The sequence below is a fragment of the Panthera onca genome, chromosome A1 (assembly GCF_046562875.1).
Source record: "Panthera onca isolate mPanOnc1 chromosome A1, mPanOnc1 haplotype 2, whole genome shotgun sequence".
NCBI lineage: Eukaryota > Metazoa > Chordata > Mammalia > Carnivora > Felidae > Panthera > Panthera onca.
In genome coordinates, this window is record NC_138339.1 from 48,524,748 (window position 1) to 48,544,564 (window position 19,817).

Here is a 19,817-nt window from a genome sequence, read left to right on the forward strand (position 1 = left end):
CGTCCAGAAGCTAGCAATTCCACTCTTCACATATGTGTCCTCAAGAAAATTACACACGTGTACCAGGAGCCGCATACAGAATGTGCTGAGATGTACTGTTGATAGACAAAAACCTAGAAGCAACCGAAATGTCCAAAAGAGGGATGGACAAATTAAGAGGACACCGGGGAAACTGAATAAATCACAGCTATGTGCTATAGCATAGCTGCACCTCAGGAATATAATGTTGAGGTGGGGGAGAAGTCGCTGAAGAATACCTAAGTGGAATTGTTTTATGCGTCAAGTTTAAAAACATGCTCTGGTACACAATGGTATAAGGATGCAAACATGTAGTAATACTATAAAGAGAAGCAAAGAAAATAGTCAACACAAAATTCATAATAGTAGTTACTCTTCAGAAAAGGCAATGGGTGGGAATAGGAAACAAAAACAGCTCAGGACATTAAAAACGTCATCAGTAATCACCCAAATTAGAATAGGAGCCGCCTCCTGTGGAAAGCATTTTCATCACTTGCCTTATATTGCTGTGCAGAGACTGTTTTCCTCACAGCTTTCTTATGGGTCACTGATTTACATCACCTGCATAGTCTTTGTGGGCACCTGAGATTATGACCTTTGCTTTAGGGCAGTGGTTCTCAAAGTGTGATCCCAGAACCAGCAGCTTCAACTTGCCACGAGTACTTACTGCATCCAAACTCTGGGGGTGGAGCCCAGCAATCTGTATTTTAACAAGCCCTCCAGGTGATTCCGATGCCCACTGTTGAGAACCCTTGTTTCTGAGGACCTGGCCCAGGCAATGGACCTCCCTGCCTGGCCATTCTTCAGTTCTGAGTCTGTTCAGTCCTGCCATAAGACGGTTGCACTCTCTTCTAATGGAAGCAGCATTTCTTTCCAAGAACCAGCGGGACCCTCAAATGCCCCCCATCAGAATGGAGCCGCCTCCCATTTTTCCTTCCTCAATGCCATTTTAGCCACTGTGCTGTGACTGGTTATCTAGTGTCAGAAATTGACATCACAGGAGTGCTCTATGCAGGCTCCCAGGGCTCTGGTAGGAGCTTTTTACCACAAGGGAAAGATTAACATGTGAACGAACTTAACTATTAAGTCTGCCTAACAGCAAAAGATATCAAGATAGATAGGCTACAAAGCAGAATGCAGTTACCTTTTTGTCTCTGCTTCCAGGAAATTGCCATTTCTACCCTTATTGTAGTTTTTCACAATAAAAGACAGTTTCAGAGTAGTGCCCTTTCTCAGCTCCCTGATACTTTCAAGACTGAGAGGGGAGAAAAAGATAGCAGTCATTCTGAGTCCACTTCTCTGGCCATGGAGCCCACCTGCTGATCTCAGAGCCCACAGGAGGTGCACAAGAGTAAAGTGAATTCTAATGTCCATCTGAAATGCCAGCACGCCATCTGATCAAGTTCTCCTAGCTCTAAACATTATTTTCTATGTTAAATTGTTTTTACCCCAGCTATCTATTTGTATGATCAGTCTGTTTGAATGCTGCATACCAAATATGAACACATTCACCATGTCCTGAACTTGATGTCACTAATGTCAGTTATTTAAGTTTTGAGAAATATTACATACCGGGAAGTATGTATCACTGAGCTATATGCAATACTATCACCTTACCCTTATTTATAGATACTGGCTTTGGAAATACAGGTGCTAATTCCATGAAGAGGTGGACTTTAACTACAAAGAAGGTGTGAAAGGGCACCTGGTGGCTAAGTTGATTAAGTGTTCAACTTCAACTCAGGTCATGATCTCACAGTTCGTGAGTTCAAGCCCCACATCGGGTTCTGCACTGACTTTGTGGAGCCTGCTCAGAATTCTCTCTCCCCTCTCTCTCTGCCTGCCTCTCTCTCTCTCTCTCTTTCTCTCAAACAAAATTTAAAGAATGGTGTGAAGATATAATAGACAAGAAAGAAGTCCAATTTTTCTGTAAGTGGTAAGATATAGTGGAAAACATACTGGCTTTGGTATTCCACTAAACCTGGGTTTGAATCTCACCTATGCCCTTTTACTAGATGTACAACCCTGAGCAAGTCTCTTACCTTTGCATCCTTCTGTGCACTATCAAGACTAAGAGAGTATATCGAAATCATAGGGTTTTTGTGAAGGATTAAATGAGGTAATATGTATAAAGCACTTTTCACGGTGCCCATCACCTACTGATACAAGAAGTGACATATTCAAAATGCACTTCAGGAGGTAGACCCATTTGTGAAGTACACTGGAAAGAAAGGAAGAATGAGAGACAAAACTTGTGAGGCAGTCAAATAGCCCAGGTTAGAGATACATTAGTATACTGAGTAGGGAGAAACTGTAGGCTAACTGGTCAAATAAGAGGGGGAGGGAAGAAGAAGGAAGCGGAAAGAGAAGACGGCATGAGACTGTCACCTGGAGAAGACAGATGACAGCTGTGCCATTGAGAATTGGGTGAAGGAAGCTGGAGTTGAACAAAAATATTACCAGATGGGAATCTTATGCCCTTCTGAAGGGTAAAAGGTATCAACGTTAGTACCAAGAAAAGACGTTACAAAATGCAGGATAAACTGTAAGCCAGCCAGACTTTGCAGGAGAGAAACAAAGAAAATGGCACAAAACCACCTTCATGTTTCAAAAGTGAGAGTATCAAGAGCGCAGGAGGAGCTTAATGGAGATGGATTAAGGTCCTAGGCAAGACTGCGCTGCACAGACGTCACTCCCCATTGCTCTGGTGTCAAGACCCCCTTCTTTGTATTGAGGGCAAAGTGAGAGAAACCACGTGTAAATGAAGTAAATTGTAGTTAGAGGGGGCTCAGCCCCAACTTGGGGAAGATCTTATGAGGAGCCAGGAGGGATGGGGGATTTTTTCCATTACAAGGGCTGAGATGGAAAAGGGAAAAATGAGAGTTCCACAGAAGCTCAAGTCAATCTTTCACCAGTGCTACAGACCTGTCATTTTTCTTTAGGACTCTGGTTGAGTCACTGCAGGGGAAATACAAACATCAGTGGAGAACGCTGCTGCCTAGAAGCAAACCTCAGGAACCCAGACTGAGAAGCATAGAAAAGCCCTCTCTTGACACCTGTGGGATGAGGCTTGGGATTGCTCCATGGTGGTGTCCCCCCTGGTCAGCTCATTCTTCCTGCCACTTGCTGAAACCCGAGAGGGTTTGCAAGGAGTGGTGGACGCAGTACAGGGAGCCAGCAGTTGGCAGAGAGGATGCTGTTCCTTGTGAACATGTTCCAGGTGTCTGAAAGTTGGGAGCATATGAATAAAACACAGGAGACTGGTCTGAATCAGAGCAGTTGAGAGCCATGCTGAGGTCTGTGCTTCCTAAGTTGGGGTACTTTCTTGGTAAACAGAGAAGATCTTCATTTCTATTTGGCAATAATACTAAAATCTAGACTATTCTGGGGATGGTCAATATTTCTCATGTTAAATGAGTTAGGCAAAGATCTTTCTAAGGAGTATTATGTTGGGTCATAATAATTAACATAAGCGTAGCTGATTCACCTTCTCTCCTTTTTTAATTACATATAATAAAATCCACTCTTTGAGGGTACAGTTATGTGAGCTTTCCCAAACACGGAGTGTCATGTGACCACCGCTACAATCAAGATACAAAAAAAAGTTTATCACTAAAAACCTCTCCTTGCCATTCTGCCCCTTTGTAGTCAAATTCCTTACCTTCTCCCTCCCCCAGCAACCAAGGATCATTTCAGCTCTTCTTTTGACAACTATTTGAGTAAGGCCGGAGATTTCTTTATGATTCCATGGTATAAAAACAATAACAGCAGCAGTAATAGGAACAGTTAATACATACACTGCATTTCCAATGTGCCAAGCACCATTTGAGGCACTTTATAGATGAGAAAACTAAGGAGAAATCGAGAAATTTTGGAAAAGAAAGAAGTGAGGAGAGAAGTCTTGCGAAAGTCACCTACTACTGGCAGCCCCGGGGCTTGAGTCAGGCATGTCTAACTGGTAGGTCTCTTGCTTTAACCTCTGATGCTGCTTCTTTCGACAAAGTAGAAGGAGTATCTACCAATTTTAGAAAGCTCAGTTTAGACCTGAGATAGCCTTACTCTAAAAATAAATAAAAGTTATGTGAGAACTTGGTTAACTACACCAATAAAGCAATAATTAGCTGGGTGTGAGATAAAATGAAGCCAGGATCCTAGAACACCTTCTTTATAATCTTCATTATATGCAATGAAGACCATGCCCAGGTAGGTTACATCCTCTGTCATAAACCTGACCAGGTTTGTAAAACAAAGCTAGAAGAATTTCCAGCACGAATACAGAAATGCTGTTTTGTTTCAATGCTCTGAGCAGCAACTCCCTCTCAAATTTACCAAAAACAAAACAAAACAAAACAACGAAATGGGATTTTTAGTGTTAGTCTTGTGTGTATTTCAGGTTGGAGTCCCCGACCCGGTCTCTGGTGATGGAGGCCCCAAAAGGAGTTGAAATAAATGCAGAAGCCGGCAACATGGAAGCCACCTGCAGAACAGAGCTGAGGCTGGAGTCCAAAGATGGAGAGGTAGGGGTGAGAAGGACACAAATTCAGAGAGATCCAGCTCCAAACAAGCCAACCTTTCCCACACCTTTCCCAGACTCCCATGGCACTGAAGTTGATCCCACTTTCAAACAAGAGGAGCCAATCAGGTTTTGTTTCGGGAACAAATATGTTGGACAGCACAGTTATAAGCTTAACCCACAACACAGAAGAGTTATGTCTCATTGTTTGTAAGTGCTGAAGTAATAGCATGTACTACAGGTAGAGAATTATACACACGGCTATAAAAATGAATGCTATTTCTAAATTCTCTCTCTCGTCACCCGAAAGTAAGATTTAGGTAGCTGGCATGATTAAGCTGTATATCATGTACATCTAACTCAAGCTGAGCTTAATTTACTCACAGTTACTTTCAAAGTTTACATTGTATGGTTCTACTTTGAGAATGGAGAGTGTGATCCAACAGCTATCCCAAATCAGAACAAGGCAAACCTCAAATAGGGTAAGACTAGGTAAGAAGACGTTGGAGGACTGAAGATATGAATTCTTCTACCCAACATAATCCAACTTTGGTGAATAGAATAGCTACTTGGGTTTGTGTAGACAAGGTAAGGCAAATCCCCAAGAAAATAAGATTGAACTGCAAACTTTTAAAAATGTCTCCATCACATGCATAGGTGAACTTTTCCACTTAAGAGTTTTTAAATAGATGGAAAAAATGTGTATTTTTTTTAAATCAAAACTGTATTCCACTTTTCATATCTACTTAGAGATTTCCCATCCCCACCTGCTTCTGTGTACCTAATCCACATCTTTATGGGTTTGGCATTTGCAATATTTGTTTTAAAAGAGCTAGTTAGATAAAGTATTCAGTTATCAAAATGGTCTCTTCAAACAGCCACAAACCCCAAATCATACACGTGTAGAAATAGTGGCTATATCACATATGCAGATTATAGCTCTCAGAATCCAGACTCTGGAGGAATTGATTATAATCTTAACAGTCATTCAAGACCAGAAAGCACTGCATATTCTTGCAGTCTTCCCATGCACACAGACAGAGCTGGGGTGTGAAGGCCCATCCATAGTAAATTATCAACCTTGCATTTCCAAATTCATTTCACTCTAGGACTCTCTTCATATTCTACATGATATACTTTTTGTAAAATGCTAATATAGACCAGTGAGACATTGTCTTGGTAGAATATATGCTTCCCTGAGGATAGAGACTTTATCTGTCACGTTCGTCTCTGAATTCCCAGGGCCTAGAATACTCAACACAGCAGTTGAACTTCATCTACTGTTTCTGAATGTCAAGAGAATAAAGGGCAGCTTCTAACTCCTCTTTCCTTCCTGTTCACTTTCTTTAGATTAAGTTAGATGCTGCGAAAATCAAACTACCTAGACTGCCTCACGGATCCTACACGCCTACAGGAACGAGGCAGAAGGTCTTCGAGATCTGCGTCTGCGCCAATGGGAGATTATTCCTGTCCCAGGCAGGAACTGGTTCCACTTGTCAGATAAACACAAGTGTCTGCCTTTGAGAGACCATCCATAGTGGACCTTGTTGGCAGCATAAAGGCCATTTTTGGCTTTAGACACTGGCTGCCAGCTATTTTTACTAGAACACAGAAAGCCTATCAAAGACCTTGTGTGTGTGTGTGGGTGTGGGTGTGGGTGTGGACGTGGGTGTATGCGTATGCGTGTGGGTGGCTATAAATATATATAAATATATATAAATAAATATATATATCCTCTGTATAAAATGAGGTTTCAGTACAAAAGGAACCATGGGTGACCCTGTGATATCCACCATCATTTCCATTTCAACCCTACCACCTACATGATAAAATCAAAACACTAATTCAGGCCCAGTATTCCCCAGACCCTTCAAAACCACACAGTGTATCAGACTCTTACCAAATAGTCACCTACATGTTTAAGCAGCCACGCATCTTCCCCTTTAGTGTCATTACAAGGCAGTGATGGCGGGAATCTCTAAGTCACACTCAAGCACTGAGACCCTTGTATTGCAGTAGATACTTCGTTTCCATTTTTAGCTTTCATAAGGCTCGCCAACTTCCCCTTCTTCAAGTTAGGGATGGGGCAGTGCCATAGAAGTTGGCTGTGGGAACTCAAAATGGTGTTCTCCCTTCACAGCCAAATGTACTGGGGCCTTTGTAGTTGGATGAATGTGGAGGATGAATTTTAGCAAAGTTTGAACTGCCCACCCAACTCCTGCTATGTTCCTTCAAAATTACATATTATCCCACAGTCAAAATAGGAGTTGTAAATCAGCACAAAATAGGATAACAGCTGCTCCTCAGTCGGCTGGAAGCTACTCAGTGGCCTGACAGGAAAAGAATAAATGGGTGATATGTCTCTGTTTAAAGGAAAAAAAATGGCTCAAAGTCTGTTTCATCCTCACTTGTGACTTTATCCAGTGGACTCCAGCCTCAAAATCCTTAAGAGAGGAACCCCCACCCCAAGAGAAACCATTTGGGAATGGAAACCTAATTAAGAGGAGCCTAGAAAACCTAATTAATTTGTATATATTTCCTGGGATTGGTAGGTAATTGGGAGACTTGCCTTTTTATTTCTAAAGACACGCACAAACTCTAGCTTCAATATCCTTATATATATTTTTGTTGGGATATTTATATTCCTACATCCACCATTATATTTTCTCCAAGAATACTGACCCAGCAATCACTGATCTAAAATACCTGCCCCCAGAAATGGTCACTGGAAATTAATATAAACTGAGTCAAGTGTCTCTCTCAGACTCACCATGTCCCCAACGGCCCAGCAAAACCACTCCCCCATACGTGGAGGCATCTCCCTAGTTCCCGCCATCAGCTACCTCTCATCCCTCCACCTTCATCGTCATGCTCCAGGGTCACCCTGGCCAGCTCTTGTGCTGGGACAGGGGATTACACCATCTCTGTTCAAAGAGGGAGAAATGTGCCTATGCCTTAAGTCAATGCACTCAGCAAGGAGAAGCACATCCTATTTATCTTGTTGTTACCTGTAGTTTATTTTGGGCGATTGGAGGGGGAATGGTTTAGTCATGAGTGGGCATCTTAAAAACTGGTAGACAAACCAGGTGGCTGACAGACATGGACTCTCATGAGCCCGTATGGAGTTGTAACTGGCTTAGACAGTCCTGGGTGCCATTTGGCAAGCAGCGGCCCCACAATCCTAAATGAGGTCATATTGGTAGGCCTGGATGGCATTTGTAGTTTTTTTTTCTTCAACAAGGTTTTAATTTTTCTTCACAAGCAGGGGAAGTTTTGGAAACAAATGTGAGGTTTGATATTTTTGAGATGACACTCAAGCATCAGGCTGAGGTTTGTATACAAAGGATGTATAAAGCAAGCTGTGTGTTGCTTTAGGAGTGGGGCAGGGGGTGGGGAGGGGTGGTTTCCTAGCTTGACCAGCGGCCCTGCTGGCTTCCAGACCCCATACCCCCTCCAGTCACTCCTTCTCGGTATCCCATGTAGAGGAATTGAGTTGTTCACGGGCAAGACTACTTAGTTTGCAACACTAAGAGTCTAAAAAGGAAAACCCTAAAAACATGTTAAGTTGCTCTCCATCGGTATTCTTTCCTGTAGGATCATACTGACAGAATCTGCATGTACTATATACAGGGTTTTGCCAAATAGAAGAAGCCCCCCTTGGCCCCGAGGAGCATCCCCTGCCCCGTCATTCAGATAAACAGTAGTAGCTGTGAGGCCCTCCATGGCTAATTACCTTAAGACTAAGTGTTTTTAAGCAGAGAGACCATCTTTGTATTTTACCATCTCAAGTACACTATCTATGGATGACAAGAAAACAGAAGGTTCCCTGAACCTCTTTCCTCTGAGTTTGTTCTAATCGTTATATGAAAGTCTAAGATGAGCCCCTTGGTAATTTTATGCCAAAAAAAAAAAAAAAAAAAAAGAGTAATGGGATCCCACTTGCAGAATTTAATCCTAAAGGTGATCAGATCACAAATAGGATAAAAATAATAATAGCGAACCAAGAATAGAAATGAAGCACCTGTGGGGGACAGACATGATAAAAAATTCTGGTTTTCATTTGTGCTAAGTGACCACAGTATACCAGGTAATAAGCAGGAAACTTAGCATAGATTAAATCATGTATTTCAGTTCTGACTGCAGAATTCGGTAAAATGCATTTTAAGTTCTTAAGCGTATATTTTTTTTTTCTCCCAACTTCCTCCAACTAGAAAATTTGTCCATGGTCATGAGAAAAAGTTTTAATTCTGGAAAAAAAATCTTTTACATTAAAATCTGATAAACTTTAATTTTAGAAATTGAGATTCTTTCTCATCTTTATATATAGTATCCTCTAGACAATCACGTCTTTGAGGATATTAAGGAGCAGGGGGTATAACAAAGAGTTCAAATGAATCGTCAATATTCTAGAAGTTCTAGTATGCTAATATTCTTCAGAAGATTTTTAAAAGTTAAAGTGATCTCCAAACGTTTAGCCCTCATTTATATTTGTTATCTGTTCAATAAGTCATAAAAGTTCAGTGGTAACCTACTAACATATGACAAAGGTTGTCAAAAGCCCTTATGGTGGCATCTCTGTAGGTGGAAACTCGGTGTGAGGCTTTTTAATTGTTCTTTTTCCCAAGGGATAGATCTTATAAACTTGAATTGGCTTTAACTTCCTTTAGGTCAGTTTCCTTTGGATGGTTTTCATTGTACATCCATCAACCATAGACCAAAGACTGCTTAAAGTTTAACTCTAGAGCAGGTGTCAGCAAATTGTGGTCCCTAGACCAAACCTGGGTCATCACCAGTCTTTGTAGATAAAGTTTTATTGTAACACAGACACATTTATTCATTTCCTTGATGTCTGTGGCTGATTTCATTCTGTGACAGCAGGGCCAAGTAACTGTGTCAGAGACTTCATGGCCTGCAAAGCATAAAATACAACTTGGATCTTTACAGAAAAAGTTTGCTGACCCCTGACGTAGAGGTCATTTGTGCCATGTGTTAGACAGACCTGGAAGGAAAACGAATTCCAAGGAAGCATGGAGTAACCCTACATTTCCCTGGATGCTTGGAAATATAAATACTTGCCTACAGAAAAAAAAGATTAGCCCTACGCTATGAATAAAAGTGATCCACTTGTCTTAGAAATCCAAGTTCACAGGATTCTTGAGAAAAGGGAAGATGGAATCAGAGGAAGCCTTAGTGCAAAAGGAAAGCTGTGATTCTCCAAGAGTTGTCTTAGAACCCTTAATGGAGAGGTGCTTTCTCTGGTCAGCATTGTGTAAGACAAGAAGAGAAGCAAAGGTCCTATAATTAAATTTAGAATCTTTCTCCTGAAGAGACTGTTCTGCAGTTTCATAGGTTCCAGCTCACCATCACCTGTTCCAGAAAAACGCACATTCCATGGTCCTCCAGAGAACACTTTTGACCTAACATATCTTGTTGACGTCCATCACCTCAGTTATTTATACCTCCAGTGTGCTTGCCATTCCTATGTCCCCACCAGGCCTGAATGGTTGGTGGGACCAATAAATAATGTTGAAAGAATAATAAGAAATTTTGGAGGCAGCATCTGAAAATATGCGGGAAGAAAAAAATACAGTAAAAGTCTTTTATGAAGGTGTTTTGAGGGGGAAACCAGATCAATACCAGTTTGATTTTGTTTCCAAGGAGTTGGGTCTGTGTTCTTTGGTGTAGCAGGAGTGCAAAAAAAGACCTATTTTGAATTCTATCGTGTCTACCTCTGTGTAGTAAGGCAAGTTCCTACCAGAGATTTCTCCCTTCAGGTCAATAGCCTATTGCTAAGTCCATACTTATATTCAATATTGTTAAAATAGCATCGATAACAAATGACTCTTTGTAAGCATGAATGTTCATGTCAGAAAGATTTTTTTGAGGAAATCGACCACCATTTATCAGACCCTAATCAATGGCACAGAAAGAGCCCTTTTGCATTTTATCTGGATTCAACCAAAAGGGGATTAAATTGGCAACACTGCCCTCCACAGAAGCAGCTCCATGAGAATATCTTGCTTTTGTTTATTTTAGGCAAAAGGTAGCATGATGTTTGGACCAAAGAGACAAACAGATCCATATAAGTACCTGATCCTTATTTTTTAAGGCTCTGTGAAAGGTGAGCACCTCATTTAAGTAAGTTACAAACAAGACTATTTGCTCTCTTTCCCCAGCACTAGGAAATCTTAGGCATAAAAAGGATAACGAAGCAGTTTCTGGAATAATACATTTGCATGGTGCTCCAGTAGCAGGTGGGGGAAAAAGTTATAATAAAAGAAACAACCTTAGAAAACAGGCTTTTTATCTCAAAGATAAAAATGTATCTCTTCTGGTCTTTTATCACTTTCTCCTCAGGGGAAGGTTCCCCCCTTTCCAACATATTTCCAGTGAAATAGTCAAAACTACTGCATTGGGATGTCAGATGCATCTCTTTCTTTGTGGCAATCTGAATTTAAAATTGTACGGTTGCCTCTGAATTTCTCATTCACAAAGCTAAACCCACTGATAGGAGATAAAGCAGTCTGAAGCCTGCTGCTTCCACTAGCACACCACACACATTAGCACTTTCTAACGCAATGGGATTTCTATGGTTCTGAAAAGCTTTCTTCATAATGGAGTCCTTGACATTTCTCAAGGCAGGTCTGAATGGCAAAGGAAAAATAATTATTTGTGGGAAGTCCTTGTTTTGAGTATTGTTAGAGCACAAGTGTGGAAAAAAATAACAAGTTTGGGGTGACTCATGCTCACAGAAGTTATTTGCTTTGGTTTTACCCCCCCCCCCCACACACACACACACACACTTACTGTTGCAGATACTGATAGAGTACAAAATTAGCATCTTCCTGGGAGAAAAGACAGCAGTTCAAGAATGTGAGGCCCCTTGATGCAATAGGCAGTGTGATGTCATCAACAGTGTTGATGATGTCATCAGATCCATTACTGAATAGTCTCAGAAGGTCAACAGCAATGCTAACTGCTACTCCTCACTGTTAGCCCAGCAAGTGTGAATATCAGTTCCATGTCCATGAATTTTGCAGTTAGAATAGAACAAAGGAAAACTTGCTGTAAGCAAGAAGTATTTTTAGAATCTAAAGCCACCTGTCATAATAGGAAGCCAAAGTAGTCCAAGATGCCTCATTAGGCATGTAGACATCCTCAGTAGTGAATGAGGGGATTTTGCTTCATTGCTGAGCCCTAGCTGAGGCCAGATAAATACAACAAACATGAAGAAGGAAACATCTGTTTTACCTAAAATCTACTCTGCCCCTGCTAGACTTGCCTAGTATTCTCTCGTCTGCCATTGTCTTCACAGCCTACTTCTCCATTTGGGTTATTTGGGGACAGTCAGAGTTAGCTCAGATTACATCATGTGAGAAATTCCCAGCTGACAAGTTTGGTTACATAGGAACAGTATAGCAAAGGAGTGTCCTAAGGCAGGAAAACGACAATTGTTAACGAGGAAGATGTTTGTGATGATATTGAATTTGGGGGTTATAGATTCTTTTGAGAATCTGAGCAAAGTTCTCAACCTTCTCTCCAAAAAGTATCACACCCTCAAAATTTAACATAAAATGGAAGTGAATTTTATGGATCTGAAGACTTCTCTAAGATATGTCAAATGTTGGATTCTATTCTCCAGTTAAAATAATTTTCATTGACTGATGTTCATTAAGCACTATATGTTAGGCACAATGCTGAGTGTTTTATATGCACTCACTTATTTCATCCTCAAAACAATCCTTTGAGTTAAGTTCTATTGTAGTTCCAATTTACAGATGTGGAAACTGAGGCTTAAAGAGATTAGGAAACTTGCCCAAAGCCACTCGTTAGAAAATGGCAGAGCTAGAATGTGGGTCTAACTCCAACCCACTATGCTATGAAGTCACCAATATGTCAAACTATTTTTCAAGGTGTTGAGAAGTGTCTCCTACCAGCTGTTAGACTAGACCTTCTTGGGTGGATGAGGCTATAAAACTTTTATCTCTATAGTCTCTCATCCATGACAGCATCCAGTACTAAAGTAGAGATACCTTCAGTGAAAATACAAGTGATCTGTCTGAACAATAGAATCTGGAACCAAAAAAAGCTTTTTTTTTTTTTTGCTCTGTTTGATTCTTGTTAAGTCAGACTTCTTATCCTTACAAATTGAAAGATGCCTGGGGTGTCAGCATTACAGTTAAGAGAAAATTGTAATACTTAGTGATTTATAGGCATAGGCTAAACAAGTCAGCATTTCTGCACACATACATTTCCTTCTCCTATTCCTTACTTCAAAAGACAAAGATCTTATTTTAGATGAGGTCTTGATTATCATACTTCCTGACCTTTACCTGTGGCAAAACTTAAGGAAAGAATCAAATAGAAGGGAGCTCAATCTCTGCCATTGTAGCAAGAACTCAGCATTATGCATTCAATACCCAAGGTGGCCACTTAGGCTCTAATAATGGCTGGAGACCCACATGCCATACCTTGTCAACCATTACTAATGGGCCATACCCCTCCCTGTGAGCAGAATTCTTCTTGACAAAGCACTCAGACCATCACAAACATTGATCTGAGTTGGAAATGGGACCTATTTGCCAATTCTTGTCTGAACAGTGGCTCTCTTTAAACTTGAACCTATACATTTTAACTGGTGTCCTAGATTCAGCAATGAGATTGGTGGCATTCTAACTACTGAAGGAGAAGATGAGTACATCTGAAGTCCCTTACAACTTGGTGGCTTTGGAGCACTTTCATCTTTTGAGCAAAGGGATGAAGGTTTGATATGTAAGAGTTAAAAGACCTAAAATCATTTTGAAGAATTAACTTAGCCAGGGACCATCTGAACGGGTTATAAACCAGTATGCCCATATTAAGGTCGTATGATCAATCTGCCCCCACCCAGAGCTGAGAGAACACAGCAGCAAAGAGACTGGGGTTCATCCTGCTTTTCCTGCTTTCTCAACAGCACATATCTGATCTATTGGGTGTTTGTAGACAGAACTTCCCACTGCTGCCAACAGACACAGACCCAGTACGAGTCAGAGTCCTATAATCACCTCTGGCTCAACCTTACCCCATAAAACCTTAATAAAGGGACGAGTTCAAAAATGTCAAAAGCCCTGTTTCAGGGTAAGTCATTCAGTAATTTTCTTTTACTGATCAATGTGTCCCAATGGCAAATCAGAAATGGGTACCCTTAATGAGTCTCATGGAACTAACATCACCAGAGCCAAAAATTAGGTTCCCTGATAAGGAGGGGTGGGGGGGGGGGGGTTTAAGCAGCAAAGGGAAGAGTTGGCACACCTGAATTTTGGATAGACACAAAATTGGCTTATTTTGTATGCAGTGTTTTGGTGAGGGGTGGGGTTGGAGTTTTCTATGTATTAACCACCTACCTCCTCAGTAAATTTTCTCCCTTTGAGGCCATGAAGGAAAAACACACCTCTTAAGGAGGTCATATTTTAAAAGGAAAAGTTAGAGACCATCCGTCATTGTTCTGGCTAGATATGCCCCTGGAGAAGCCAGGTTCTGGTGCTTTTCACAGAAAAGAGGACAAAGGAGTCCCACTTGCTTGGAGACTTTGAAAAAGGAACCCCATTCCCAAAAAGCAATTGAGTTCAGCCTTTGGGTTATTTTGGGCTTTGTTTTGTTTTTCTCTGGGTTTGGGTTTGATGTAAGAGGAAGAGCCTTTTAGTTTAGTTTTGTTTTGTTTTGTTTTAAATAACATCGATCCTTGCACACTCTATGCAAAAATTTTGTAAGCATTGCAATAATGCTATGAACTACAAGGAACTATTTTAACTTTATTACACTTTCTGTATAAAAAAAATTTGTATTTAATATTATTTCAACTGCAGTCTTGTAAAATATATTAATAAAAATAATGATTGGTAAGAAGGAAAGCACCCTTGTCCACTTCTTTAGGGACTTCCTCTTTCACAGTTGATAAGTCAGTCACTCCTATTGACTCTACCTCAGAAATAAATTTTCAGATGAACTTCTCTTCCGCATTTCTTTGATCAGTGGCCTGACATGTTGATTAAGCCACTTTTGGCTCTCAGAAGAGATTCACACAGGCTGCCTCATAAAAGAGAGCTTATTTTTACAGTAATACATGGCCTGGAATTGGGAAGTCCCCAGGATTTGAAGCAGGTCAGGAAAACAGCTTCGACCGCTCCCCTGATGTCCTGCATAGGCTCCTTTTGCTACGTTATACTACACCCCCTTCTGAATCCAATGTGACTGGTCAATTTTAGGTAAAACCTTTTTAATCAGACTACCTTAGCATTCCTGGTCTGCCTATGAATAAGCCACGTTTGAGCCAGGGGCCCATTCTTGACCTAATCACCTTTCATTGTCTTCCAAAGAATACCCTAGAATCACTGCCCTAGATGGGGCCATGAGTGAAACAATTTATGATAGAAGGCATCTCATCAGAACCACTCCAATCTACCCACCACAGTCAATCCTCTATGTTGAGCATCTCCTGTCTCCTGGCCTTCCACAATGCTAAGTTTTCACACATACTACCATCCGCCTAGAATGCCCTTCCATCTAGTACCACCCAACCCCAGGACATCATCCTTCAGGATCCTATTCCCATATCATCTTGTCTCAGTGGCCTTCATTATTCTTCCTCAAATCCCCTATGAATTTGTTCTGATTTCTCCTATAATTCTACATTGCACTGTGCTTTATTTATTTACCTTCCAACCTGGAGCCGTAGAATGCTTATATTCATTTTTAAACTTTATAAAAGAGTAATGACATTTAAATTGATCCTCATAATATGTTTTAAGGTAGATAAGTCATTTTCTCATCTAGGAAATCTAAGATAAATTTTACATAACCAATACATGACAGAACTGGTGTCCATTCCCAACTATATGTTTCATGATAGGCTACATCTCAACAAATTTAGCTCCTGATTACAAATGACACCAAAGCAGTATTATTGAATTCTCAAGGTAAAAGGCTAAGATAAAAATTTGATTCCCATGCAGGGTATAGTTTGTCTGGGGGTATTGGGAGGTGGGAATATACCACACACAAAAAAATCTAAATCAAAGAGAGTTAAATCAGAGAAATCACCATTCAAGAGACCTGATGCATTGATGGACAAAAATGAAGTGTCTCTAAAATGATAAAGAAACACTAATAGAGGGAAAGACACTAATGAGTCAAATTAATTGACATCAATGTTGATACAAAATTGGAAAGCAGAAAAAAATAACCAGGAAACTAAAAAGAATTATATTCCTTTACTTCTTTGAAAGGAAAAATTTTTAAGTGGGAAATAAGTATAAATCAGCAACTTTTACATTTCCTCTGATCATGACTCCTTAAAAAAAGATGTAAGATTCTGTAACCCACTTAATAACCCAGCCTTGCTTTGTCAGAGTTAAAAGACCCAAAGGTGGGGAACAGGCGTCACGGTGCAGAGACATACATTGTGAACAACAGGTTTGAATTGGCTTCTCTAATTAAGTCCAATGATGGGTTCATTTTGGTTCATGAATGCCAAATTTTAATTACTCTCAATAATACCAAACACTTAAAATTTATGATTAATTTACAGGCCCCAAGGAAGGCTCTCATGACCTATTAATGGACAGACAGCATATAAGCCTTTGGAACTCCCTAGCACAAGAATTAAACATGAATATAAAATGCTTGTGAAATATTTCAAGATAACTCTTAATAGAATTTAAAGTGGGCATACAAAATATGAGGACAGAATCTTCCAAATTATAATATATCTTAACAGGAAGTAAGAATTTTCAAGTGGCAAAATTTAGGAAATAGATACTAAATCAAAAGTAGAAGCTACAACACTAAATCATCTGTTTTAACTTATTATGAGACTTAAGTCAAAAGTTGCACTTAAAACAGGCTGGGCAAAAATTAACCCATACAACTTGAATAAAAGTAAAATCATTTTTTAAAGTAGACTTTATGATAAAAATATTAGGAGACATTCAGATGAACAATGTATGATGATGAAATTAGTCTTACTGATATACATGATTAAACCATTATACTGATCAGACAAGTAATAAAAACAAAAACCTACAACTTTGAAATATAAGAAGAAAATTGACAAATATGATTGTAGTAGGAAATTTTTTCCACTCTTTATCTTCTAAATTGCAACTTGGCAAAGCACAAAACAAATAAATAAATAATAAACATGCACACACACCCTTAAACATGGCACCAAAGAAACAACTTCTCTTTGACAGTCTATGATCATATAGAAGAAATAAATATCTCAAAATGAAAAAAGTTAAAACAACCTTTGTTTTTAGGCTAAGTTCTCTGAAAGTAGAAATAGATGATATATTTTATATTAACAGAAAATCCTAGGAATTTCCTAATTGAAAAAAACTTCCCTAACTAATCTATGATTTGGGAAAAGAACCCAGCCTATCTACAGCTTAATAATTAAAAACAGTACAAATTATTAAATTTGGCCAAAGAAGACTTCTGAAATAAGAACATTTAAACATATCAATTGAGAAATGAATAAATAAAGCACTGAAGTTTCCAAAACAACCAACAAAACAACAAAATCAACAATAAATATAAGGGGGCATAAACAATTCTGCATCCTACCTCTTTAAAAAGTCAAAAACAAAAATCTAAAATAGACAAACCTGCTCAGAAATTTTGAAAAACATAAAAATAAGTTTGAGACACACATGTAAAATTTTAAATATGTTCTAGCATGTTTTACAACATGATTTTTTCCTTATGAAAAAAACAGAAAAACTCTATAAAGTGTACAATTTATAAAAAATTAACCTAAATTAACAAGGTAAAAGTTAGTGCTGGTTTCTTAAGTGCAAGAAAATAGTTTTGTGTAGGAAATGCCATCCAAGATATAACTTTTCCAGTATCAACACATTATTGCTTATATTTTATTTATAATATACATGCAAACATATATTCATAAATTATGTATACAGAAAAAAAATACTGTGAGATCTGTTGTAACCTATACAAAAAAATATTAAAAACTTTAAGAGAGATAAATCAGATAAATCTAAAAGGAAGAGATCAACGCTTAGCTGAACAGACTAACACTGGTAAAGATTTTGTCTTCTTTCAAGTTAACTTACACATTTAACAAAATTCCATCAAAATCCCAACAGAAATTTTCTGGGAAGTAAACAAAATAAATCTAAAGTTTATTGAGCAAAATAAAATAGAAAAAAAAGTTAAGGAATATTCTCCACAAAAAAAAGGCACTAAAATGATGGACTATTTCAAAACACAAAATAGCAATAATGAAAATAGTGATATTTCAAAAATAGATACACAGATCAATTGCATTTAGTATCATTTCTCTATTAGGCAAACATCCTTCTCTTTTCTTTAGGTGGTCATTCAGCTCAAAAACGGGCAATCTTGACAATGAAACAAACAGCTGCAGATATTAAATACGCAATGAGGATGTGTCTCTGGCGCCAGGGAAGCAGATAGTTGGAATATTACTACAAACCAAAGAAAAATATATTGAGTATTTGACTGCTATTAGGAAAGCTGATCAGCAAATTTATGGGTGATGATAGAGAGAGGGAGCTTTAGACTTACACTTTAAATGATCTCCACGGAACCAGGGTTAAATGTATTTGCTCATCTAGCATCTATTAAATGTTTATTCTCTTCTAAATAAATAACACACTCTCCTTTGCCTTTGAATATCCCAGAGTCCAGTGGGGTGGACAGAGATCTAAAAAGGCCAATTACAACATAGTATGAAGAGCTATGAAAAAGATAAGAAAAAAATTAACAGGAAATTGCCTACCCAGGATCTGAGGAAGAATAACAAGAAATTGCAAAGAGGAGAGAATAGCAAATTGAAGCATATGCAATTTTGTAGTTCCTGCTTCCCCATCCCACTCCCAAACACAAGAGAACATTTTTTAAAAAAAGAATAATAGAATAGCAAAAAACAGGAGAAATGGTTAAAAATGTTATGCTTTTAGGAGTTCAAATTAATAAGAAAATCATCAAGAAATCACTAAATAAATGAACAAAAGAGATGATAAGCACATTATTCACACAAGAAAAAAATATATACTTTTCATTCTAAAAGCACTGGAAGATGTAACAGAGAATTAATAACCACTTTTCAAGGAGAACAAAAGAATGCCTACTATATTAAATATTTACTTTGACTTTAAAATACAATCTGATTTCAGAAATGTTAAAAAGTCCAACCTAGATCCTACTAAATAAAGTGTGGTTAAATCTATCAAATAAATGTGGTTAAACATGCTCATACCCTTGCAAAGAAAATGGAATTAAATCAATGAGATTTTTTAACATACCAAATGGGTTAAATAGTGACTATTTAAGGGCCCTGTAATCAGGTTGTATTTTATACTCTATGTTTAACCCTCTAAGGTAGATATTATCTCCATTTTACAGAAATAATGTTCAAACAAATTAAGGAACTTGCCTAGGGCAATTCTATTAGCAAATGTCAATGCTGAGTTTTAACTTCAACTAAAATTCTTTCCATTTTATGAAGTTGCCTACCTTTGCTAAGAAAAATAGTTGAGACAAATGCATATCTGCACACTGGAGAAGTGGACATTAGTGTAGACTTTCAGGAAGTAGTGGGTTATAAAAATGTTCATACCCTTTGGCCTAGTAATCCCATTTTCAAAATTCATCCAAATTCAAAATTCAACAGTATTTAAATAGAAAAAAAGTTGTTGGCAATAGTGATAGCATTATAGTCGAATTTAATGATGGGAAAAATTAGCAACACTACCTAACCAGATGAAAAGGAAGGCTAATTAGATCATGGTTATTTTAACTTTATGAAATATCATGCTGCCTTTAAAAAGAGTTGTAAGGATTTTGTTTCATATGGAAAAATAATGTTAAATATATAAAAATTATGTATACACATAAAGCAAGACTTCTAGAAAAACTGAAAAATGAAGAAAGCTGTTTTATTTGGATGGTGGTATTATAGGTATATTTTTCTTATTATCATTCTTGTGTTTATAATATTTGTATAATAAACTTTTTCAAAAAAGACTAATATCTGCTCTTTTTCTATTAAACAGAATTAAAAACATATCTTTGATCCTGTAAATAGTCTACAGGAAGAAAAATGTATAGATCCAAAATTATTTATAGCAATGTATATTTACAAAAAAAAATATGGAATTTGTCTTTTCTCCAATAATAGAGGCAATAGGTAAATAAATTATGGCACATCAAATCAATGGAATATTTTATATATTAATTTTGGAAACTATAGAATATCACTTGTTTC

At 38.3% G+C, this 19,817-nt stretch overlaps 1 protein-coding gene across 4 annotated transcripts in view; it reads left to right on the plus strand.

Moving 5' to 3' along the window:
- SGCD (sarcoglycan delta) overlaps window positions 1-14,421 on the plus strand; it is a 943,518-nt gene extending 929,097 nt beyond the window's left edge. For all 4 annotated transcript variants that reach the window (XM_078446222.2, XM_078446224.2, XM_060634806.3 and 1 more), the window contains 2 exons: window positions 4,412-4,535; window positions 5,882-14,421. In XM_078446222.2, the coding sequence (XP_078302348.1) occupies window positions 4,412-4,535; window positions 5,882-6,055 (298 nt within the window). In that variant the 3' untranslated portion in view covers window positions 6,056-14,421. The remainder of the gene's footprint in view (window positions 1-4,411; window positions 4,536-5,881) is intronic.
- Window positions 14,422-19,817: the final 5,396 nt, after the last annotated feature.